The following is a 25654-nucleotide window of genomic DNA, read 5'->3' as shown; positions in this document are numbered from 1 at the left end:
CTTTCCAAAAACACACAACAACCCCTAACCTTTCTATCCCAATGCAGAAATTAACTTCTGGAACAACCGGCTCAAGAATCTCACCTATATCTACGAACAGCTTCGCCACGAGCGAATCCGTAGCATGGCATTGATATTGGAATTCACCGATAGTGCCTATTATCCTTGTTTTAAGACTCTGTTTAAAAATGTAGTTACAGGTTAGATCTGGTAGTGCAATTAAAAAAAAAAGCTTATCTTAGTTATCCTGCCATACCATCCTGCTCATTTCCTCATACAATAAACGGGCAGTCGTGTGCTGTCAGACCTCACTGTCGGTTGACGTGTGAGTTTAGGTCGAGCAGCACGCGGATTCCCGTCTGTTTTCGAGCAAGGAGCCAAAATCTTGCTGGATGGCGTGCTGTAGGATAACTTACATCAGCATTTTTTCCAAACCGGTCAAGAAGTGATTCTCCCTGCGTTTTCCCCTCTGCAGCCCTGGCTGAAGCACGTGATATTACACTGTACCTGAACCCACTGACACGGCACTTCCAACAGCTGGAGGATACCGAGTTTTCCGAAAGCAGGGTGCTGCTTAAACCGTTGATGCACGTTGTGTGTCTCATTTGGTCCAATTCACTTTACTACTGTCACTCAGCTAAGTTGATCGGTAAGTTAGAAGCAGAAAAGAACGATTTATGGTGAATTTCACAACACGGTTTATTTTCATTGCAGTTTTACTGAGACAAATTTGTAACTTGATAATACAACAGGTAACGTTCAGTCCCGCTTGGTCAGCCGATTGACTCGGATATATGTAGCAGCACAATTCACTCCCATTATGAATATGTTTGTTCTGCTTTTACGAGACGCTAAGTTCCAGATGGACCACATGAAGCCACGAAGATGCTTGCACTGAAAAAGTCTATTATCACGTTTACTGCTCTTTCAAAGTGATCCCTAAACTTACTACGAGCGTGCCTCCAGCGTGAATCAAGCTGGTTATTTTTTCTCCTAGTAGCGAGCTTCATTTTTTAATGGAAGCACGAAATTAGGAAGTTTCGGAATCATTGGTTTCATCGTTCAAGATCTGTCTCATATGTTCAAACCTAGTTCTGATAATTTACTTAGGGGCACCCGGGATATGAGTGGGTCCATGGAATTGAAATACTACACGCAAAAGATGTTTTTTTGTACTTAAAATGCAATGAGCCCATTCTTGCGAATTTCGCAAAACTTTATTGCAAAAAAATATATGTATATATTAAGGTGGGTCATCATTATATTTTTAACAGAACAATATTTTTTTCGTTCCATTTCGGGTCCCAAACAACTGTATAAAATTTTAGGACGATTGTTTGTAACCCAGCTTTCCGCATTGCGTTTGAAATTAAGTATGAGAAAACCTACTTTTTGCATTTTCATTCCTAGGGACCACGATTTTGCTTGAGCCATGCATCTAATCATATAAAATTATAGTCCAGAAAGTACCGTATGCGTGATAATGTTTGCACCATTGAGCAATGTCAAAATTTAAAAAATCTCAAAAATTTCGTTTTGGAGTTTTTTTTTTTATTCAAAGGGGGATGTTTCTCAGAGTCTTAAACTATGTTAACAATCGATCGAGTTTCCACTTGCTGCAATTACGGCCTCCACACGCTTCCGGAATGCACGGCAGGTTCAAATAATGTAGTCTGGATCCATTTCTCTCCAGGTACGGGTCAATGTTTGTCTGAGGCGTGCTGTACTCGGGTGGCGTTTAGAACAGGCCTTGGCCTTCATGACGCGCCATATTGAGTAATCCAGCGGATTAAGATCGGAGCTGGATGGCGGCCACATATCCTTCGCCCAGAACGGAAGATGTTCCTGCAACCACTTCTGAGTGCGGTTCGAGGTGTGGCACGGAGCCCCATCTAATTGAAATTTGGCTTCGAACCGTACTGTTCTTTGATCCATGGAAGAACATACTTACTTGAAATCCCGATGTGGACCTCCGTGTTGACCTTGTCGCCTTCTGGAATGAACACCGGGTCCATTTATTTTTGCCATCGGGAGCCACCAATCAAAACACTATAACGCTAGCAGGATGCTTGGTCAGATACACCTTCTTGTGCTCGTCGGCCACGTCTTTTACCGGAAGAGAACTAATATACCGGTCGGTTCTGGAATTTGATACGGGATCGACGTAAACACGCTCTCGTCGGTGAACAGGATTACCGGATTTTTTCGCTTAAGCAAGTTCAAGATTTTCTTGCATCGTTCGACTCCTAGCTCCCGGATGCGGTTGGTAATCATGTGAGTTTTTTTTCCATGCCCTCGACTTCGCCCCGCAATCTTCCTTTATGATCTTCCGTGCCGTAAAGTCACTGATCCCGTGTTCCTTTGCCATTTTCCTTATTGAACGCACTGGATTCACCCGAATCTTCCTTTTGATAGCAACGATAACCCTCGGAACCCGAGCTGACCTCGGACGACCTGTGGCCACCTTCGCGAATAGTTGTCCTTCCTTTCTCGGTCTAAAAAATTTTTGACGCTCCACCGGGACACTCCCACGGCGATTGAAATGTCTTTTTGCGATATTTGCGCGTGGGACAAATCACGAATACGCTGTCACTTCGTCATGGTGCAACTGTCAAATTAAGTAAATCATTTTCTTTTATACACAGCCTACTACGGTATGAGCTATAGGTTACGTGCATGCAAAGAAAACCAAGGCATTGTATGCACAGGTGAAATGGGAACCTTATTTGTACGATGGTGCAAACATCATCACGCATACGGTAGTGCTCAAAAACTTTGCCGAAGGATGTACGGTGCTAGATTTCCTCTAAAAAAGTTATAGCTGTTCAAAGATCGATGTTTTGAACTAAATTCCAAAAATCACTTTCCTGCCAACACTGCATGGGTGTACCAATGAATGTCAGATTCCAAACTGAAATAATTTCGGAGTTGATTATCGATTTGGTATTTTCAGATTAATTATTAAAAAATAAAATGCGAAGTTGCCCCCCTCACTCATATCAATGGAAGTAAAGTTTCAAACTGAAGTAACTTCGGAGTTTCTTATCTTATCGATTTGATAAGTTCAGATGTATTCAAAACATTTGCTCCATTTAGTTGGTGTGGCTTACTGTATACCTTCCGCTTCCTCACTTATATAAACGAAAGTAAAAATAAAGACTAAAATAACTTCGGAGTTCCCCATTTCTCGAGTTGTTCGGATGGGTTAATCAAAAATTGTTCGATCTCATAAGAGCAGTTTGAAAGTTAGTAGTCTCACCCCCTTCCCTACTCTTTTGGTGTAATAGGGGAAATGGATGTAATGTCGGCTTAAACGCCCCTAATTTGGGCCCATATATAAATTCAGCAATCGAATAAATGTTCAATAGCGGCCAAAAATATCCATTAGTACCGTCCCAATGACGCGTTCATCTGAATAAAATTGATATACAGCAGATTTTTAGCGATGGGCCCAATCTTAGATCCAAAGTCCAACATTAGAGCCATTTCCCCTATATAAATTTAAGACGTATTCACACAAATGTCATTGGATTGTAATGAATATTTCAGTTTAATATATTCTACGATTTCTCACGGTACTCTTTTCGATGCTGAAACCTGAAGCAAATGTTGCTGTTGAACTGGATCTCGGGTGGATTTATTCAAACCTCGTTCAGCCACATCATTGATAACCTTCAAGGAAGCAACTCGTTGTTTCGCATTGAAATAATCTCTATCATTACTCCACCCGTTTGCCAGTTTTCGCATAAAGTCGTTGGAAATTTCGAAAAGGAATCAGCACTTTCAGAAATGACGTTTGACTTTGATTTAGGTGGGCTACAGTCTAGCTAAACCGTAGCCCACCCAAAGATAGCCCAACGAGCGAAATCCGACTGTTCCTGTGTCTGAGATGCAACTCGTGAAGACAGTTTTCCTTTTCTTTTGTTTTTTTTTTTTTTTGTTTTTGACGTAGGACTACTTCTGTGTTTTCTATATGGGGGAGGCCCTCATGGCAGTTTAATATTTCAAATGAAAGCTGTATATTGAAATTTAATGTCTTCCAAATGCTAATAATTTAAACGACATCACTAACGGACAAGTGGATATTAAATATTTACACTACAATATTGTTCGAGAGAGCGGCGCCTGTGGTGTAGGGGTTAGCGTGATTACCTCTCACCCCAGCAGGCCTGGGTTCAATCTCAGTCGGCGCCGCCGGGATGTTCTGAGGCATAACATCTCTGATCACGTCTCCGGTTCATAAGTTGATGGGTCGATAGGTAGGGTTCAGGTGTGGGAGCTGCCTCCCTGGCGTCGGTAGCTGGTGCTTAGCTCAGAAAATAAGATCGACGGAAAACAAATCAAGGAAAAAAAATTGTTCGATTTAAAACCTGCGTATAGCAAGCCCCTCACGCTTACTGTTAAAACTGTTCCACTTGAAAATGTGCTCATATGATGTGATTTAGTAGATGAACTCTGATGTGATTTGAGGTATCATATGATGTATTTTGACCGAAGTCAGAGACTGGCACTTCAAATGGCTACCATTGAACATAATTTTGAATGGCTTTTATTCGATTTTGTTCGGATTACGGCTCATGGCCCATACAAACCGGATCATGTTCCGGCAATATCGCCGGAACCAGTTAACCTATTCTTAAAACATTCAAAGAGTTCAATAGGACCCTAGTACTTTTCATTTGGTGGTTGTTGTATCTAATTCGGTTAGAGCAAAACGACTTAGTTTCCTGAATCCGTGTATTTCGTATCTTTTACTGTCCGTATTCCCGAAACCAGTTGACCGCTTCTACAAATATTTACAAGCGCTTTATGGGACCATGGAATCTTTCATTGTTGCGTTCAAATTGGGCCTAGTATTTGCTGAGAAACACGTCTTAACAACTTAACTCAGTTTTCAATACTTTACGCTATTCTTTGCTTTGCTTCGACTTTCCTCTATAAAACTGAGGGCGGCTGTTCGGATGGCAATGTGAAAACAACTGAGGAAACCACATTTTTTTCCTCTTTGAGAATTTTTTTTTTAGCTTGATTGAGATGCGAGCCAAGGAATGCATGCTTCTTATGTGGTTTTCATCAAAATGTTCGCTGGACTAACTGGTTAGGTACGTGCCTTTAGATCCCAGAGTCCTTGATTCGAATCGCGGTTGTAACTTTTATTAATTTGTCTTTTGATACTTTTCTAAATACGTCATTCGCCACCGAGCGAAAATCCAAAAGCTTCTTATTTAAAGAGTACATTGAGGAAAGTAGCTTTATTCAAGCTCACCACGCTTTCTCCGTTTCGTTTTGTGTTTGCCTCAATGTGAATGTGTTTTCATAATCGTTCTCCTCAATTTGATAAGCTGAAAATCTTATCTGCTTATCTTGTTACTCTGCTAATTTCAAGTGCTTGGTTTCCAAACAAAAATGACTACGCTATGTATTTTGAAGTAGGTTCTATTAAGAGCTTGACAGAATTTAGAAAGGGAGAGTGATCAACAAGACCCCTACAAAGAATAAAGGATGATCATGATCACATTACAATTAATTTTTGTGCAGCAACGTTGTCACACACCCAGTGGTCCGTGGCTATATCTGCCTTCATAATAATTCATCGTATTCGAGGAATTTCTAGAACCCAAAGAACTTCTGGAAATTCGCAAAACTTTACAAAGCCCCGGAAAGATAAGATCTTTAGAATATTCACTTCCTCACGGAACTCTTAGTAGTGTTTAAATTTTCCACAGGTTCTTTCTCAAGTCCAATTCCAGGCCAAATAGGATAAAAAAAAGTTTAAGGCTCTACCTTCTCCGATTTGTATGAAACTTTGCATAATTATGTGATATGGGCAATTATTCACATTTTTGATTAAATCTGCCATTTTTCAATAAACTGTAGCACTAAAACGTCACTTCTGATCGAAATTACGTCTGAGACAAAGTTGTTTAGAAAAGTAACTTTGGATAAAAAATCAAAAAAAGTGTTATAACCTGAAATATCGCAAAATCATGCAAAATATCTATAATTTACTTTTTGATTGAAGCTCATGAAAAAGGCAAACTTTATGAGTATTTAAAATAAAAGACACTTGAAAATTTACGAAAATCGTAGAACATCAACTTTTGGTCATATTTTTAAACTTCTTGTTAACTAGCTTTTTAAGGAAATTTTTGCACGTATAACGATTTGGAATGACTCAAATATTGTTTCCTGCGCCACCAAATTAGCGCAGATTTAGAAAACAAACAAGTGAATTTAAACAAAATTGAATTTAAGTTTATCTTAAATTCCTAAAAAATTGATCATACCAAATTCAATCATATGCAAGCACACCGAAATCAATTTCACATCTTCAATTTATCTGTTATTTTACCGAAAATGCTTGTTTTCTTCATACAAAGGATACAAATGTCCGTTATACCAATATGGCGGCTGAGATGTTGACAGTAATTACCGGGAGCAATAATGTTTTCGACAATAAATCTAATTTCTCTTCATCATGCCAGCAATGAATCTGTTTGGTCGAGACATTACCATTTCAAACCCACTTTAAAACGAACGTTTTTCAATAATGTTCTCGGATGGCGCTAGCTGTTTACAAACTTTGACAAATTGGAACTGAGTACATACAACAATCAATACGAAACTAACGATTTTAAATTGGCTCACTACTTGACTAGCCTATTGGTCCCAAGCAAATCGACTAACGTACCCCCTTCTAGTATAAATTCCAGTACTATACTATGTTTGTTTTGATTCGCTATGAAAGTTTGACAGATAAAATGAGGGGTTCGTGGATTTTCCTATGTTTCGAGGGGTGCATAGATTAGCTTGGGACCGAAGATAGTACCAACTAGTTTTTTTGCGGCTGCTTATAAATCAACATAGGGATTGGTTGTTGGGTTTTATGAGAACAATCGAGAGAACAATTCATAAAAGCTTTATCAGACACTATCATAAAACCTTTAATAAATAAGAATAGCATTAGCATCAGTTGGTTTTATAATATGATTTATTAAGGTTTTGTAGATAGCTTATAATATTTTATATGACTTACCTTTCATGACAATGATGTGAACCCAACAAACAATTGAGAGCTCTTATAAAACACCTGAGTTGATCAAACGTTGAATAATAGCTTCCAGAGTTGTACAAGAATGTAGTTGTATTGCCTTTTTGGTTAAACGCTTCAAAAGCTGCTTAGAGCACTCTTAAATGATTGTTTACGTTCGGTTTACCTATATGCTTTATAAGACCTACGAGAACTTTTATAGCACCTTAGTCAAACCGATTGACAAGGGCTATATAGAACGTGGAATAAACGCATCAAAACAAACCATTGGGAGCTCTTATACAACACCTGAGTTGATCAAACGTTGAATAATAGCTTCCAGAGTTGTACAAGAATGTAGTTGTATTGCCATTTGGTTAAAAGCTTCAAAAGCTGCTTGGAGCACTCTTAAATGATTGTTTACGTTCGACCAACCACCAACCACAATTTTGTTGCTAAAAATAGCACAAGTGATAGGCACGTTTATATGACCATAAGGCAATGATTATTCGACTGCAAGAGAAGTCACTCAAGATGAGCTTCATATACTTCTCTCATATGATCAAAATATGTATTCAAGAATAGAGCAGATGGAAACAGAAGCGGCTGGCAATCCGGGATCATGAGTTCGAATCTTGCTTCGAGAAACCCTCGGTGGAGTAGAGGTAAATTATATATAGGTTTTATTAATAAATGCAAACATTAATTTAAGACATATATCGTATAATCAACGATAACATTTCTAGATAAATTCTCTTAATTAATGATTAGAGAGATTAATTGAAAGAATATCAATCAAAGATTTAACAGATGCTTGTTACTACTTCCTCCATGATCACAGAATATGAATTATGGCATAATTACATATTTTTTCAATGTGCACAAATAAATTAAATTAATAAAAACTGTACAAGCAATTATTTTGGCGTACCACGAAAATTGTTAAACTAATTTTAATCTGTGAATATTGTGAGTACTTACACAACGGTTATTAAGGAGTCATTAAAAAGTGATATAAACGCTTTTCACCGCTTGCTGTTCAATTAATATTTAGGAGTCATAAAAGAGTGTAACAAACGCCTCTCAGGTTTCCTCTCTACTAAATTTCAAAGCAACTGTCAGGAAGTGTCTACAAACGTTGTATAAGAGCTTTCACCAAAACAATAAAGCTTGACTTTAAATATGTATCTATAAACGTTGCATAAAAGTTGCTTCTATCCGGTTGTTAAGGAGTCATTGAAAAGTGCTATAAACGCTTTTCACCGCTTGCTGTACAATGATTATTTAGGAGTCATAAAAGAGTGCAACAAACGCCTCTCAGGTTTACTCTCTACTAAATTTCAAAGCAGCTGTCAAGAAGTGTCTACAAACGTTTTATAAGAGCTTTCACCAAAATAATAAAGCTTGAGTTTAAATATGTATCTATAAACGTTGTATAAAAGTTGCTTCTACTCCTATACCGCGTATACATATAATGCTGTAGTTGAACAGGTTCTCCAAACCAGTGTAAACAAGAGTTCTACAGAAGTTGTAATAAACAAATTGTACAGTTATTATTCAGCATGCAGTTGAATAAAATCACAATGGAAGCGTTTCTTCAACAAGAAATTGATGTTGGGTAAACGTTTTACTGAATACGTTAGACAACACCTTTGTGTTGCAGTTGTATAGGTTCTCCAAACCAGTGTAAACAAGGGTTTTATAAAAGTTGTGGTGAACACATTGTGCAATTATTATTCAACATGCAGCTGAACAAAATCAAAACGAAAGCGTTTCTTCAGCTGGAAATTGTTACACCTTAAAAAAACTATTGGAGATTGTTGTTGCTGCAATAAAAGCTTTATAAAATTCAAATGAATGATGATGATGATGATGATGATCGTGTTGATGATCATGACGATGATGATGATGATGATGGCTCCACCTCTTACCCCTACAAAGGTTTGAGCTGGACGAGTTATCTTTAAGACTATTAAATAAAAACATTTTAAACAACATTTTTAACAAAATCGAGCTGGTTACAATTACAGATATAAATTCCCTGTTAAATATGTTATAGGCATAAACCAAAAACATTTACAGGTGTAACCTGTAAAGTGTGTAAAGTTATCAAGAGTCCAAGTATAATCCTCGACCATACTTCCATTTACACGTACCCTGGGATTTACACGTATAAGCTTCCGCAGTGCCAGGACTTTATCCAGGGAAACGACTTCCAGCCATTTATCCAGCATTTTACGAGCGCTTATGGCCACCACAATCTGGCTGAGTTTTTGGTAGGGAACATATGATTTGACGTTTGGGTTGTGTCGTTTAACGTGTAAACGTTCAAATTTGATCGTTTACACGTCAAACGACACAAGCCAAACTTCAAATCTTATGTTCCCTACCAGAAACTCAGCCAGATTGTGGCGGCCATAAGCGATCGTAAAATACTGGATACCTGTATTCCGCGCGCGAGGCTTAAACCAAGTCGCTCTAGGTTTGTTACTTGGGATGGCTACTTGAGTGTGTAACAATCATGTGCAAATCGGCGATCATTCCTTTTGCCAGTGGTGCTGAGGGGAAATACCCTTCACCGCCCCTCACCAACGCGTAAGTTCGGTAAAAAGAATGCTCGATATGATTCGTACCTTCCTCTAAATTGTCCTTTGCTCGTTTTCTTCTTTCTATATACGATTTTCACACTGCCGTACTATAACGGAACTATCAATTTTATACTTTTATCTCCTCATCTATAGTATAAAATGTTCATAGCTAAAAAAATGTTTTATGAAATTATGGAATAATAAGATATAATGAGTGACGGAGTAATACGACATGCACTAAACTAAGGACACGGGATATACTACAATAAATCAAATTACTGGTCGCAGTGGTGTTAAGTCCCGAACAGAGTAAAATGATGATATTTTGTATGTGTAGGTAACAAGAAAAGTTTTTAAAGTTTGTGTTTGACACATAAAACCTGCAAATTTAGCTTTGACAGAGTCACAATGAGCGATTTTCTGATCGCCTCTTCCCGAAGATTGAAGAGCGAAGAGTGGGTGAGATAAATGACAAAATAGCTTATTGCCACTCTCATGTAGCGAAATTGGCAGGTATTATGTGTCAAACACATACTTCTTAATCTTTTCTTGTTCCTTACACAAACAAAATATTATCATAAAATCTTATTATTCCATAATTTCATTAAACGTTTTTAGCCAAAATGAACTGAAGGAACCCTGCTCATATCAAACAATTATGCAAAGTTTCATGCAAATCGGAGAAGGTCGAGACATATTTTTGTTTTTATTATTTGGCCTGGATGCTTCCGTGCTTCCGTCTATTAACGTCTCTTTAAACTGTTCCCCTGGTAGAGGAGAATTAAGTTCATTCGAGACGGTTGGCTTGGATGGTGATTTTGATTCCCGTGGAAATCTTTCCAGTTGGAAATTTTCTCGACTTCCCTGGGAATAGAGTATCACCAACCGGTGGAAACTAACGATTTTAAATTGGCTTACTACTTGACTAGGCTATTGGTCCCAAGTACATTTATTAACGTACCCCATTCTAGTCGACATTCTAGTACTACACCATGTTTGTTTTGATTCGCTATGAAAGTTTGACAGATAAAATGAAGGGTTCGTGGATGTTCCTATGTTTCGAGGGGTGCATCGATTAGCTTGGGACCGAAGAGAGTACCAGAGCTGAGCCAAAAAGTTGAGCACGTTTCTTCGGGACCTTCTGGTCTTAGAGTTACCTCTATGGTATCAACTGTGCTTTGCCAAACAATCCACAAATTCAAATTCATTGGGATAGTAAGCTTTCAGTTTTAAACTGTGGAAGTGCTTCAAAGAGCACTAAGTTGAGAGTAGGCTTATTAAAGTCACTTTAACACTCTTGGGTCATTCGTGACTTGCCCAGGGATGAAATTTGGTGACTTTAACGGCATAGATGTTAACCAATACGCCAGGGCCGTTCCCAGAGCGCAACTTTCATAAAATTTCATCAAACTGGTACACGACAAAATATCGAAGAGTTTCAGAGCTATACAGTATCAAAACTCAAGGAATTTTTGAATTGAGGAAGTCGACAAGTAGTGAATGAAATACGTATATCTGTCAAAAAATTAGCAATTATAACGGAGTTAAAATGAAATTACTCAGCCCATTCCAAAAGCTTGCTGTACGGGATTCCGTTAGAAGATTCTAGGAATTTAACCATGTACTTGGTTTTACATTAATTTGAACATCAAAATGGGTACCCCGTTATGCACGCAAGGAATTGATTTTTAAAACTCTCATACCCATTCATACTTTTTAAACTTTGAGTACCGACTTAAAACATCTCATCTGTGTTGCAAAGATAGTCAAAAATTCGATTATGTTGCCGTAGTAAATTGAAGATTATCAAAGCTGATTTATGTTTACTGAATGTGAGCAATTCCCTACAAATTCGTAAATCGGTTTATTTTTGTTTTTTTTTTTTTTATTAGGTTGAAATTTTGCAGAAACGTTCCTTATGACCTACAATGCCATTTTGCATCATCATATCACTATTTTGAATACAGATTTTATTTGAAATTGAAAAAAAAGTTGGGTAATTTTTTTGGGTTGCATTTTTTTTTTCAAATAGTCTCATCCATTATCTGCAATATTGCCGAAGACACCAAACCGATCGGGCAAACAGTTTTCGAGTAAATTTTTTCTGAAGATAAGCTTGATATTTTTCTATATCCCCTTTTCAAAAATAAGGCTAGATTCAAAATGACATTGTCGGTCATAAGGAACGTTTCTGCAAATTTTCAACCAAATAAAAAAATACAAAAATAAACCGATTTGCGAATTTGTAGGGAATTGCTCATGTATTTCTGAAAATACTCGAAAGAGTTCCCAAAAGAAAATCAAGAACTCATCGAAAATACAACGCAGTCCATAAATTTTGCTGGTAAGCGAACTTCATGAAAATATTCAATATTATTGAAGAATGCTCATGGTTCCAGGCCGCGCTGTGGAGAAGAGCCGGAACCGGAGGCATTCCCGGTATCATCTGGGTTCGGAGTTAAGAGTTAATGTTGTTTTTACCGGTAGAATAGTAAAAGTATCACTTGTTTCGACTCCAGATGCATAAAAAAATAGCCCCGAATCCGTTCCGACTTCACAGCCCTAGTTCCAGGAGTACTCACACAATTCCAGATGAAAATCTTAAGGCAATATTCTCTTGTAGTTTATAAACAGTTATCCTAGATTTCCTGGAACATTTCCTAAAGCTTTTAAGCACTAATATTTATTTAACTTTTTAAACTGTTTTTAAAAGTCCTTGAGAAATTGGCATGAATTATAACAGCTTCTGAATCTCTTGCCGGAAACTTCCAGAAACATATATTATAAGTATGTTTCTGGAAGTGGCATTCTTATGGAAGTAGCTACGCGATCAACTAATCAGTAGATTGATGAACTGATTGGTTGGTTGACTAATTTAAATCTTCGGTCCAATAATTGGTTGTTTCAACCAGCCAGTTAAGTTAGTGATGGATTCATTGGTCGGTTGATCAAATTCGTAAAACTTGGATCTTCCAACCGAAGCTAAATGACGAATTCGAGTTGAAAACCTTGAACACTTGAACAAATTTTCTCAAGAAAATACTATTAAAAGTTTTGGAAAACATTCATGAGAAGACACAATGCATTTTGGTCACTTGTAGAATTCGTGCACTGCACCTAAAAATGCTTAACTAGCTAGCGTAAGTTAAATATATTGCATTCATTAGCATGCACAGCAAAAAATTAATTTTGATATCACATCAAAGTGGATGCACTTCAATCGTGTCAAAAAGTATGGTGTAATATTACTTGCCAAAAAACACAACATTACCATTTATTCAGTCCATGAACTGACATTACGCTGCTTTTACTGCATTTGTTTATTTTTGTGGCCATAAAAAATATATGAGATTTTCGACATGATTGAATGCATCCTCTTGGATGTAATGTTAAAATTTATTTTTTGCTGTGTGCATCACTTAGACAATGATTTATTAATTAAATTGTCATAGGAAAAGATACTTGTTATTTTGCAGTACCCACTTACCTGTAGCTCACACCATTCACATCCAATATGCTAATCAGAACTAAACAAAACAAAAACACTACCACGCTACGTCTGAAACCCCGAACCATATATATTTGTAGGCCAAGCGATTCCTCGATCCGTCGTCGATCTTCCATAGCGACATCGATGAGGCCATGCAGCGCATCTCGCTGTCGATTCAAATTCTCAAGTACTTCCGAACCGTGTACGATGAGTACAAAGACAACATCGCTCCGTTCTTTAAAGACCGCCCTGTGGTCAACTGGACTTTCCATCCGAACGCCGTTTTTGAGCGATTCAACGCGTTCCTCGAACGACTGTTCACCATCCAGTGGTTCTTTAATACGGTGATCGAATTTCTCAAACTTGAGAAAGTTGAAATCGGTGGCCTAAAGGGGCGGGCACTGAGCGCACGTATCACGGGTGTTTCCGTCGAGTTTAACCAGTGCTTCTCGGTGTTCGCCTCGAAAACCTACGACGTGTTGGATCCGGACGATCCGACCTTCAAGGAGGACTTTGTAAAGTTTCAAGACCGCATCTTGGAGCTGGATCTGAAACTGGCGGCCATTCTCTGCCAGGCCTTCGATGATTGTCACAATCTGGAGAGCGTTTTCAAGGTATTTGATACTCAACGAGAATGGTAGCTGTCGTCTGAAAGGGGTTCAACGTTTGTTCGAATTTACAGCTGATCAGCATAGTCGGAACCGTGCTGGATCGCCCGAAGATCCGAGAAGAATTCACCGGCAAGTACCGCCAGATACTGTACATGATCGACGAAGAGCTCAGCACTTGCGAGGATATTTACGACATGCAAATGGAGTACCACCGCAAGGACGGCCACATTTTCGTTGATCGAAGTGCTCCCCCGGTAACGGCGTGTCTCCGCTGGGTCCTACAGCTTACCAACCGGATCACGAAGCCGATCAAGCAGTTCCAGACTTTGCAGCACCCGTAAGTTCGGCGCTGTGTAGGGAGAAGGATTTTTTTTTCAGACCGGTTGTTTTTCAGGGTCGTCCAATCGGACGAAGGGTTAATGCTGGTCGTTCGCTATGACGAATTGATTGAGAAACTGAATGCGTTCGAACGATCCATCTTCGATGCGTGGGCAGAATCGATCGATGAAACAATCGAGGAAAACCTCGACAAACCATTGATTGTAAGAAAGCGCAACTGCGCTGAATTGGCATTAAACTTCAGTCCACATCTGTCCTCAATCCTGAGGGAAGTTCACTATCTACGATTGATGGAAAAGGAGGACATTCCGGATCGTGGACTGGAGTTTTCGGAAAAGAGTGATGTGTTCCGTTCGTACACGTTGAATCTGGAGAAAACTGTCGATTGGTACAACAAAATCAGACGCAACTGCACAGAGGTGGAGTTGGAGCTGATTAAGGGAGAGATAAAAATGATCGATGAACTGCTGGAGAGGGCGATAAATGAACTGACTTGGAATTCTGAAGGTAGTGATTCTGGTGATTTGACAATACGATGGCAACACTCTGTAATGTAATTCAACTGTTACAGGTATTACCGAGTATATGATCAAAATTCGTAATCCGGTCGAACAGCTGCAAGGTCGTATGCAAAACATACAGAACAATCTGAAGGAGATACGTACGATCATGTCTTCCTGGGCAAAGGCGCCTCTGTTCGAACGAAAGGACTCCAAGAAGGATACCGTTCTTTGCCTGGAGGAGCGTAATGATCGTAAGTCGAAGCGGTATGGTGAGCTGGAAGCTGCCGCTATCAAAGTCCATCAGTTGCTTGATGCAAATATGCAGCTGTTCGGGATGGATGAAAGCCAAGACGATTGGAATTGGGTTAAATACGTTATATTTGTTGATAATATTGCGTATGAAAATTTGTTGTTCATGATTGGGATCAGGTAGGAATGTTATTTTGAAGACACAAGGTGAGATCTATAATGACAATCAATTGCAGCATGGGATACCTTGTAGAGAACATGGACCCGAACAATAACCTAGCGCCACTGTTTGAGTCCAGGTTGGAATTACTGGAACCAGAATTGGTATTTGTACCATCACTCAATCCCAACGATCCGAATGGTTTTAACATACTGCTGGCAGCCTTGGTGACGGATATTACCTACATGTCATCGCTGATTCCCAGATTGCTGAAAAATTCCGATGAAAGTTATGATCAGAAGGTAATGAAGAACACTGACATCCAAGATATGAAAGTGGAGATTTTGCAAGGCGTGGACCGGGTGATTCAAGAAGCGGCTCAATTCTGTAGAGATTTCGAACGATATAGTTACCTCTGGCTGGAAGACCGTGAGTATAGCATGGAGATATTTCTGGAGTACGGTCGACAGCTAGAGATGGATGAACTGGAGATGATATCTAACAAAGATCCCGATGCACCTCAACCTTGCCCACCAACAATAGAAGCTTTTCGTGAACAGATTGATCACTATGAGTCATTATACCTGGAAATAGAGAAGATAGAACCGCACCAAATTTTCAACGCGTGGTTTCAAGTCGATGTAAGACCATTCCGGCAGTCATTGTTGAACATTGTCAGAAAGTGGGGCAACATGTTTAAAGATCACCTAGTTACCAACGTCACCTATAGTCTTACGGATTTGGGGAAATTTATACGGAAGGCCGACGAAGGTCTGCTGCAGATTGTGAAGGAAGGCGACTACGATGGATTAGTAAATATTATGGCTTACCTATTGCACGTCAAGGAACGCACCGCCACCACCGACGAAATGTTCGAACCAATGAAGGAGACCATTGAACTACTGAAATACTACGACATGGATATCCCAGAAGAGGTCAATGTGTATCTGCAAGAACTACCGGAACAGTGGGCCAATACTAAAAAGATTGCACTCACTGTTAAGCAGCAAGTTGCGCCACTGCAGGCGAACGAAGTTGTTGGCATCCGTAACAAGATAGCCGCATTCGATCTGCACATTACCCTATTCAGGGATATTTTTCGGACATACGAATTCTTCAAGTATGATTGTAACTATCCGTACAGCTTGTTGAATCGTATAAACGGAGACATGGAACGCCTGGAAAGGGATATGTCCGATATCCACGAGTCGGGCAGTCTGTTTGAAGTACCCGTGCCGGAGTTCAAGCTGCTGAAGCAATGTCGCAAGGAAATGAAAATGCTAAAGGTAGGATCTTTCTGGATAGTTTTTGGGACATTTTACTAAAGCGAGATTTTCTTTTCAGCAACTCTGGGATTACGTTTACATTGTACGTACCAGTATCGAAGACTGGAAGACAACCCCCTGGCGCAAGGTCGACGTTGAAAACATGGATATCGAGTGTAAGAAATTCGCCAAAGATATCCGTTTACTAGACAAGGAAATGCGTTCATGGGATACCTACATGACGTTGGAAGCCACCGTGAAGAACATGCTAACCTCGCTCCGAGCTGTCGGTGAACTACAGAATCCGGCCATCCGAGAACGTCACTGGAATCAACTGATGTCCTCGACAAAGGTTAATACGACGCTTTGGTTCATCAGGAACTACGGCTAAGTCTGTTAAATTTCTATTCATTTTCCAAATTTTCGTTCTATTGAACAATCGAGGAGATGGTTTTATGACCCATCCATTGCCACAAATCTTCCTCGACTGTTATCCAAATAAGAATAGCACAGGTCGTGAAAGTATTCCCCACATGGCACGTGTCCAGTAGTAATATTGACAGGCGCTTTTCATCGAGATACATTGCAACCATTAAAACACACTCCATCCAAACGACCGGAACTCTCCCCCATTAAGATCTACCAAATCACCTGCAAACTATGAACCATAATGATTCCGCATCACGCAACCCTCAATATGAACAAAACAGTTAGTAGCTAATTGAATTATCCTCCTCTTCAATATCAACTTGTACGAATCGTTGAAAAGCACCTAGTCCTTGTCTGCCACCGCTTCTAAACGGTTGGCGGACATATCATGTTGACCATGTTGCACTAAATGTGTGGAATAATTTCATTACCTCCCGCATCCTTTTCCTCTGCGCTCTGTTAGCTATGGAATCAATTGAAAAGTATTGCTTTGTACATACCTGAATGTTTAACGTTTCTCTTCTTTTCCGTGTCTCTTTTTTCCGCATCAATGTAACAACACCTTACTTTAATGAACCTCCTGTAAATACACACATCTGTAACCCAAAACTTGTACATACCGTCGTTTGCCTTCCACAGAGTTTAGCTAATCTGCCGCCAGAGATTACAGTAAGTTATCAAGCTATGTAAATACGCATTCGAGATAAGAAACTCAATGTTCACCCAGTTACCCACACTGTTAGATTTTTGATTTTGACTACAACTATACATTTATCCTATATATGCTACACTAACCCTGACCTCCACTTCTAGGTCCAATTCATAATGGACAAAAATACAACGCTGTCGGACCTCCTGGCCCTGAACCTACACGAATGCGAGGAAGAGGTCAAGAACATCGTCGACAAAGCCGTCAAAGAAATGTCCATGGAAAAGATTCTCCGTGATCTGAACACTACATGGTCGGTCATGGAATTCGAGCACGAAATTCATTCAAGAACCGGCTGCTCGCTTCTCAAAGCCTCCGAAGAGCTCATCGAAACACTGGAAGAAAACCAAGTTGTTCTACAGAACTTAATGACCTCCAAGTTTGTCGCACACTTCCTGGAAGAAGTGTCCGGCTGGCAGAAAAAGCTGACCACCGCCGATCAGGTCATCACGGTTTGGTTCGAAGTCCAGCGAACCTGGACCCATCTGGAATCGATCTTTATGAGCTCCGAAGACATCCGGAAACAACTTCCGATTGATTCGGCTCGTTTCGATCAAATCGATACAGATTTCAAAGTCATGATGGAAGAAATGTCCAAAACATCCAACGTAATTCACGCCACCAATCGAGATGGCCTCTGCGAGAAACTCGACGAACTGCAAAGCGAACTGACGCTGTGCGAGAAAGCTCTTGCTGAGTATCTAGAAACGAAGCGGTTGTATTTCCCTAGATTCTACTTCATATCGTCCGCTGATTTGCTGGACATTTTAAGCAACGGCAACAGGCCAGAAGTGGTCTGCAAGCATCTTACCAAACTGTTCGACTCCATAGCAAAACTCAAGTTCCGATCGGAAGCCGACGGTGCTACCAAGTTCTCACTTGGCATGATAGCGAAGGACACCGAGTATGTCAAATTCTACGAAATATGCGGCTGTACGGGACCGGTTGGTATTTCCAAATAATATCAAGTATCGAACTGAGTTGCACCCTACCATTACATTTTAGGTTGAAGTCTGGTTGAATCAAGTGCAAGGATCGATGAGAACTTCCCTTCGCAACTACATCGCCGAAGCAGTCGTGTCATACGAGGAAAAGCAGCGTGAGCACTGGTTATTCGATTATCCGGCTCAGGTTTCACTTTGTGGAACGCAGATTTGGTGGAGCACTGAGGTTAATATTGCCTTCAGTCGGCTGGAGGAGGGCTACGATAATGCCATCAAGGATTACTACAAGAAGCAAATTTCCCAACTCAGCACGCTGATTACCCTTTTGCTCGGCGAGCTGACGAGAGGTGATCGTCAAAAGATTATGACCATCTGTACGATCGATGTACACTCACGGGATGTCGTTAGCAAATTGATCCAATCCAAGGTAGAAAGTGCATCGGCCTTCCAGTGGCAATCTCAGCTGCGTCACCGTTGGGACGATACAGAGAAGGACTGCTTCGCAAACATCTGCGACGCACAGTTTATTTACAGTCATGAATATCTTGGAAACACACCACGTTTGGTGATTACTCCGCTAACTGATCGCTGCTACATCACATTAACGCAGTCCTTGCATCTTGTGATGGGAGGAGGTCCAGCCGGGCCAGCCGGTACAGGAAAAACCGAGACCACCAAGGATCTCGGCCGAGCTCTTGGCATCATGGTCTACGTATTCAACTGCTCCGAACAGATGGACTACAAATCCTGCGGAAATATCTACAAAGGTCTGGCACAGACCGGTGCCTGGGGATGTTTCGACGAGTTCAATCGAATCTCGGTCGAAGTGCTGTCCGTGGTAGCCGTACAAGTCAAATCCGTGCAGGACGCTATTCGGGACAAGAAAGACAAGTTCAACTTTATGGGTGAGATTATAGCGTGCATTCCCACGGTTGGTATTTTCATTACGATGAACCCGGGTTACGCTGGACGTACGGAGTTGCCTGAGAATTTGAAGGCACTGTTCAGGTATGCTTTAAGAGGTTATTTAGTGAGAATTTTTATACAGCTTTCGTTTCCTTCTTTGCTAGACCGTGCGCAATGGTTGTTCCCGATTTCGAGTTGATCTGTGAAATTATGCTGGTTGCTGAAGGCTTTCAAGACGCCCGAGTGCTTGCTAGAAAGTTCATCACCTTGTACACACTGTGCAAAGAACTGCTATCAAAGCAAGATCACTACGATTGGGGATTGCGAGCTATTAAATCGGTACTTGTCGTTGCCGGATCGCTCAAGGTAGGTTCACATTGCCATACTCCGCTCGGAATTCCAATGTGGCTATGTATCTTTGCAGCGCGGAGATCCTGGCCGTCCCGAGGAAGAAGTGTTGATGAGAGCGTTGCGTGATTTCAACATCCCCAAAATCGTCACTGACGATATGCCCGTGTTCATGGGGCTGATTGGAGATCTGTTCCCGGCTCTGGATGTACCAAGAAAGCGAGACATGGAATTTGAGAAAACGGTGAAGCAAGCGACCCTGGATCTCGCTTTGCAACCAGAGGATAATTTTATCCTGAAGGTTGTACAGTTGGAGGAACTACTAGAAGTGCGACATTCGGTTTTCATTGTGGGTAATGCGGGTACCGGTAAGACTCAAGTTTGGAAAACCTTGCACAAAACGTACCAAAATATCAAAAAGAAACCGGTGTTCAACGATCTCAACCCAAAGGCAGTTACTAATGACGAACTTTTCGGAATTATCAACCCAGCCACCAGAGAATGGAAAGATGGACTTTTCTCGGTCATCATGCGAGACCAAGCCAGTCTTTCCGGAGATAACCCAAAATGGATCATTCTGGATGGTGATATCGATCCGATGTGGATCGAAAGTTTAAATACCGTAATGGACGACAACAAGGTTCTGACGCTAGCTTCCAACGAACGTATAGCATTGACCCCATACATGCGACTGATCTTTGAGATATCTAACCTAAGAACGGCTACTCCAGCTACTGTATCGCGAGCCGGTATTCTGTACATAAACCCGCAAGACTTGGGATGGAATCCGTAATTTTCGTTCCCAATGATTCCGAACCCTCGTTGGGACACTAATAGGTTCGTTTTGTTTTAGGTACGTTACGAGTTGGATCGAAACCCGAACGATCCCAGCTGAAAAATCCAACCTGGTCATCCTGTTCGACAAGTACATCCCGGCCTGTCTGGATAACATCCGCACGCGATTCAAGAAGATTACCCCGATCGCCGAGATGGCCCACATCCAAATGCTTTGTCACTTATTGGAGTGTCTCTTGATCCCACTCAATACTCCCGCTGATTGTCCGAAGGAGTGGCATGACCTATATTTTGTGTTCTCATGCGTTTGGGCATTCGGTTCAGCTATGTTCCAAGACGCGGCTATTGATTACCGCGTCGAGTTCAGCAAATGGTGGGTCAATGAATTCAAAACTGTGAAATTCCCCCCTACCGGAACCGTGTTCGACTACTTTATCGACACAGAAACCAAACAGTGGACTCCCTGGACGGAGATTCTTCCCAAGTTTGAGATGGACTGCGATCAACCGCTACAGGCGGTGTTAGTGCACACATCGGAATCAATTCGTTTAAGATTCTTTCTCGATCTGTTGATGGATCGTGCGCATCCTGTGATGCTGGTCGGTATTGCAGGTTGTGGCAAAACGGTCGTCGTCAACGAGAAATTGGCAAATTTATCTGAGAGTTTTGCCATTGCAAACATCCCGTTCAATTTCTATACCTCTTCTGAGATGCTTCAAAAAGTTATGGAGAAACCATTAGAAAAGAAAGCGGGTCGTAACTACGGTCCTCCCGGAAGCAAAACGCTAATCTACTTTATCGACGACATGAACATGCCTGAGGTGGATACCTACGGAACGGTTCAACCTCATACACTAATTCGGCAGCACATGGACTACAGCCATTGGTACGATCGGAATAAGCTTACCCTAAAAGACATCCACAATTGTCAGTACGTATCGTGTATGAATCCCACCTCGGGTAGTTTTACGATCAACCCCCGATTGCAACGTCATTTTTGTGTATTCGCTGTGAGCTTTCCCGGCTCTGAGGCTGTTACCACCATCTATCATTCGATCCTTCTCCAGCACTTTGCGAACGCGGAACAGAAGTTCAACATAGCTGTAACTAAAATATCACAAAATATTGTCGCAGCAAGTTTGGCTCTGCACTCTAAAGTGGCACAAGTGTTTCTTCCGACGGCCATCAAGTTTCACTACGTTTTCAATCTGCGTGATCTGACGAACGTCTTTCAGGTAGCCACGATGGGTAACTAGGCATAAGGTCATTAGGGATAATCTGTTTCGGATTCGGTTTTCAGGGACTCCTTTTCAGCACCAACGATTGCTTGATCACGTCCAACGACTTTATCCGACTGTGGCTACACGAAACCCAACGGGTCTACGGCGATAAGCTACTGGATGACAAAGATATTGACAGCTTTACCAAGATGCAGAACGATTTGGTGAAGAAGTCGTTTGAAGAAATTGACGAATCTATCGTGTTCGACAAACCAAACATCTACTGTCACTTTGCCGGAGGCATTGGTGAACCCAAATACATGCCTATCACGGACTGGGGTATACTATCCAAGCTACTGCAAGAAGCGATGATGTCCTACAATGATCTGATCGCTGCAATGAATTTGGTTCTCTTTGAGGACGCCATGATGCACGTGTGCAGGTAGGAATGTTTGAACGTCTTGGATCTTCCAATACATTGCTTAAGCAATATCTCATTTTTCAACAGAATTAATCGAATCCTGGAATCACCCCGTGGGAGTGCCCTACTGGTGGGAGTAGGAGGCAGTGGAAAGCAGTCCTTAAGTCGCCTAGCGGCGTTCATCTCCAGTTTGGAGGTGGCTCAAATCCAGCTCAAGAAAGGATACAGTGTTGCCGATCTAAAGGTATTTGGATAGTATGTTTTGATTTGAATGCCAATTGTTTTCTTTCATTCTAGAATGAGCTTTCCGGATTGTACCTGAAAGCAGGTCTCAAAAACGTCGGTATCATGTTCCTCATGACCGATGCCCAAGTATCGAGCGAGAGCTTTCTGGTGATCATTAACGATTTGCTCTCGTCCGGTGAAATACCGGATCTTTTCCCGGATGACGAAGTGGAAAACATCATCTCTGGTGTACGCAACGAAGTGAAAGGTGCCGGTCTGGTTGACACACGTGAAAATTGCTGGAAATTCTTTATCGATCGTGTTCGCCGCCAGCTGAAGGTCGTTCTATGCTTTTCACCCGTCGGCATTACGCTACGTGTGCGCTCACGCAAATTTCCTGCTATAATTACATGTACTCAAATCAATTGGTTCCACGAGTGGCCGCAGGAAGCCTTGATGTCCGTGTCGTTGCGGTTCCTACAAGAGTTGACTATTCTACCGGGCGATTGCAAGGACTCGATTGCACGGTTCATGGCTTACGTACACACCTCGGTCAACTCGATGTCAAAAGTCTATTTACAAAATGAACGGCGCTACAACTACACAACTCCAAAGTCCTATCTGGAACAGATCAGCTTGTATGATAAGTTGCTGAAGGAAAAACACGGTGAACTACGCAAGAAGGTTGAACGTCTGGAAAACGGTTTGGAAAAACTTCGCACCACAGCCGATCAAGTAGCAACACTCAAGCAAAAACTAGCAGTTCAGGAAATCGAGCTAAAGGAAAAGAACGATGCCGCTGATGCTTTGATTGAAATGGTCGGCATTGAAACAGAGAAAGTTCAAACAGAAAAGGCAATTGCCGACGAGGAGGAACAGAAAGTTGCCGTTATTGCGAAAGAAGTCGCTAAGAAGCAACGCGATTGTGAAGAAGATCTTGTCAAAGCAGAACCAGCACTGGTTGCAGCCCAGGAAGCTTTGAACACCCTCAACAAAGCCAATCTAACTGAGTTGAAGTCGTTCGGCTCGCCTCCTGGTGTTGTGACCAACGTAACAGCTGCCGTCATGGTTCTGCTAGCACCGAACGGTAAGATTCCAAAAGATCGTAGCTGGAAATCAGCCAAAATCATGATGGCCAAGGTCGATAACTTCCTCGATATGCTGATCACCTACGACAAAGAACATATCCACCCGGAGATCATCAAAGCTATTCAACCGTACCTGAAAGATACGGAATTCGATCCTGATTTCGTAAGGTCGAAGTCAGCTGCGGCTGCCGGGCTTTGCGCATGGGTTATCAATGTTATCAAATTCTACGATGTGTTTTGCGATGTTGAACCGAAGAGGAAAGCACTGGCGGCGGCCAATGCGGAACTCTGTGCATCACAGGAAAAATTGGCCAACATCAAGAGGAAAGTTTCCGTATGTATTGGATTGACTACTGGGCGGAGGGTGGTCCAAACGAATTACAACTATTCGGTTTTTTTTTAGTCATTGGAGGAACAACTTGCTAAACTGACTGCTGATTTTGAAAAGGCTATTGCCGACAAGCTTCGTTGTCAGCAGGAGGCAGATGCTACACAAGCCACTATTCAGCTCGCCAATCGGCTGGTTGGTGGTCTTGCCAGTGAAAACGTTCGTTGGGCGGAAGCAGTGGCTGAGTAAATCCACTAAACTGAATACAATTATCAAAAGTGAATAAATGCAAGCCCTCTGTCAATTTCAGATTCATGCAGCAAGCGACAACTCTACCGGGAGATATTTTGTTAATCACGGCCTTCATATCATACGTCGGCTGTTTCACTAAACAGTTCCGAATGGACTTGCTTAACAAAATGTGGCTACCTTTCTTGCGCGCTCTAGAACCAGGCATTCCAATAACGGACAGCCTTGATCCATTAAGATTACTAACCGATGACACTCAGATTGCAACCTGGCAAAATGAAGGCTTGCCTAGTGATCGAATGTCAATCGAAAATGCTACGATTCTTTCCAACTCCGATCGATGGCCGTTGATGATCGACCCGCAGCTACAAGGTATCAAATGGATCAAGCAAAAGTACGGAGACATTTTGAAAGTTATCCGTCTTGGATCCAAAGGATATCTAGAGGTACTTGAAAAAGCATTAGCCAAAGGAAGTACCGTGCTAATTGAGAACATCGGAGAAAATGTAGATCCGGTGCTAAACCCTTTGCTAGGAAGGAACCTGATCAAAAAAGGAAGGTAAGTAGGAGGTATAAAAAATCACTGTAGAATTCTAAATACATTTTGCAACTCACAGAGCCATCAAGATAGGAGACAAAGAAGTGGAATACAATCACAAGTTCCGATTGATTCTACATACTAAACTGGCAAATCCGGTAAACCTAGAATGCAACATGATTGTCCGACTATTGGTCTGTATATATGAATTCTCTTTTTCAGCACTATCAACCCGAAATGCAAGCGCAAACTACGCTCATCAACTTTACCGTCACTAGGGATGGTCTCGAGGACCAACTTCTGGCCGAAGTCGTCAAAGCCGAACGTCCCGATCTAGAGGAACTTAAGGCAGATCTTACCAAGCAGCAGAACGATTTCAAGATTATGCTTAAAACATTGGAAGACGACCTCCTTTCGCGTCTATCCTCAGCTGGTGGCAACATCCTAGGCGACACAGCACTGGTAGAAAACCTCGAAACTACTAAGAAAACCGCTGCGGAAATCGAGGAGAAGGTCACTGAAGCTAAGGTAACATCGAAGGAGATTGATGAAGCCCGTGAACACTACCGACCGGCAGCAGCTCGTGCCAGCTTGCTGTACTTCATCCTGAATGATCTGAACACCATCAATCCAATTTATCAATTCTCACTGAAGGCATTCAGTGTAGTCTTCCAAAAAGCCATATCAAAAGCCGATCCAGCGGACACAGTACCGGCCAGAGTCAATAACCTTATCGATTGCATATCGTTTTCAGTTTTCCAGTACACCACTAGAGGTTTGTTTGAATGCGACAAACTAATCTTCATGTCCCAAATGGCATTCCAGGTAAACATTTATGCAACCTAGCGTACGCACACTTTAGTATTGCTCGTTCGTCCTTAGATTTTGCTGATCCGTGAAGAAATCACCCCTGCGGAGCTTGACTTTCTGCTACGTTTCCCCATTAAGCCACACGTTACTTCACCAGTGGATTTCCTCACCAACACCGCATGGGGTGGTATCTGCAGTCTTGCTTCCAAGGATGAGTTCCGTAACCTGGATCGCGATATAGAAACGTCTTCCAAGCGTTGGAAAAAGCTCATCGAGTCAGAATGTCCGGAAAAGGAAAAGTTCCCACAGGAGTGGAAGAACAAAACTGCTCTTCAGAGACTTTGCATGATGCGCGCGCTGAGACCGGATCGAATGACCTACGCAATGACGTACATATAGTTGTGAACGT

At 41.4% G+C, this 25654-nt stretch overlaps 1 protein-coding gene across 1 annotated transcript in view; it reads left to right on the top strand.

Annotated features, from left to right (window-relative positions):
- Dhc93AB (Dynein heavy chain at 93AB) overlaps positions 1-25654 on the top strand; it is a 47526-nt gene that overhangs the window by 9445 nt on the left and 12427 nt on the right. The window contains exons 5-27 of the mRNA XM_065222877.1: positions 48-200; positions 476-649; positions 715-752; positions 13207-13722; positions 13791-14056; positions 14114-14565; positions 14630-14990; positions 15047-16256; positions 16315-16587; positions 17304-17333; positions 17478-18317; positions 18379-19325; positions 19388-19589; positions 19648-20360; positions 20425-21601; positions 21667-22028; positions 22095-22251; positions 22305-23654; positions 23724-23893; positions 23959-24456; positions 24515-24593; positions 24658-25260; positions 25318-25634. Coding sequence (XP_065078949.1) covers positions 48-200; positions 476-649; positions 715-752; positions 13207-13722; positions 13791-14056; positions 14114-14565; positions 14630-14990; positions 15047-16256; positions 16315-16587; positions 17304-17333; positions 17478-18317; positions 18379-19325; positions 19388-19589; positions 19648-20360; positions 20425-21601; positions 21667-22028; positions 22095-22251; positions 22305-23654; positions 23724-23893; positions 23959-24456; positions 24515-24593; positions 24658-25260; positions 25318-25634 — 10888 coding nt within the window. The remainder of the gene's footprint in view (positions 1-47; positions 201-475; positions 650-714; positions 753-13206; positions 13723-13790; positions 14057-14113; positions 14566-14629; positions 14991-15046; positions 16257-16314; positions 16588-17303; positions 17334-17477; positions 18318-18378; positions 19326-19387; positions 19590-19647; positions 20361-20424; positions 21602-21666; positions 22029-22094; positions 22252-22304; positions 23655-23723; positions 23894-23958; positions 24457-24514; positions 24594-24657; positions 25261-25317; positions 25635-25654) is intronic.

Source organism: Ochlerotatus camptorhynchus, unplaced genomic scaffold (genome assembly GCF_037179485.1).
Source record: "Ochlerotatus camptorhynchus isolate MF236.1 unplaced genomic scaffold, CSIRO-AGI_Acam_v1.1 ptg000180l, whole genome shotgun sequence".
In the NCBI taxonomy this organism is placed as follows: Eukaryota; Metazoa; Arthropoda; class Insecta; order Diptera; family Culicidae; genus Ochlerotatus; species Ochlerotatus camptorhynchus.
This window is presented reverse-complemented; position numbering and strand designations above follow the sequence as displayed.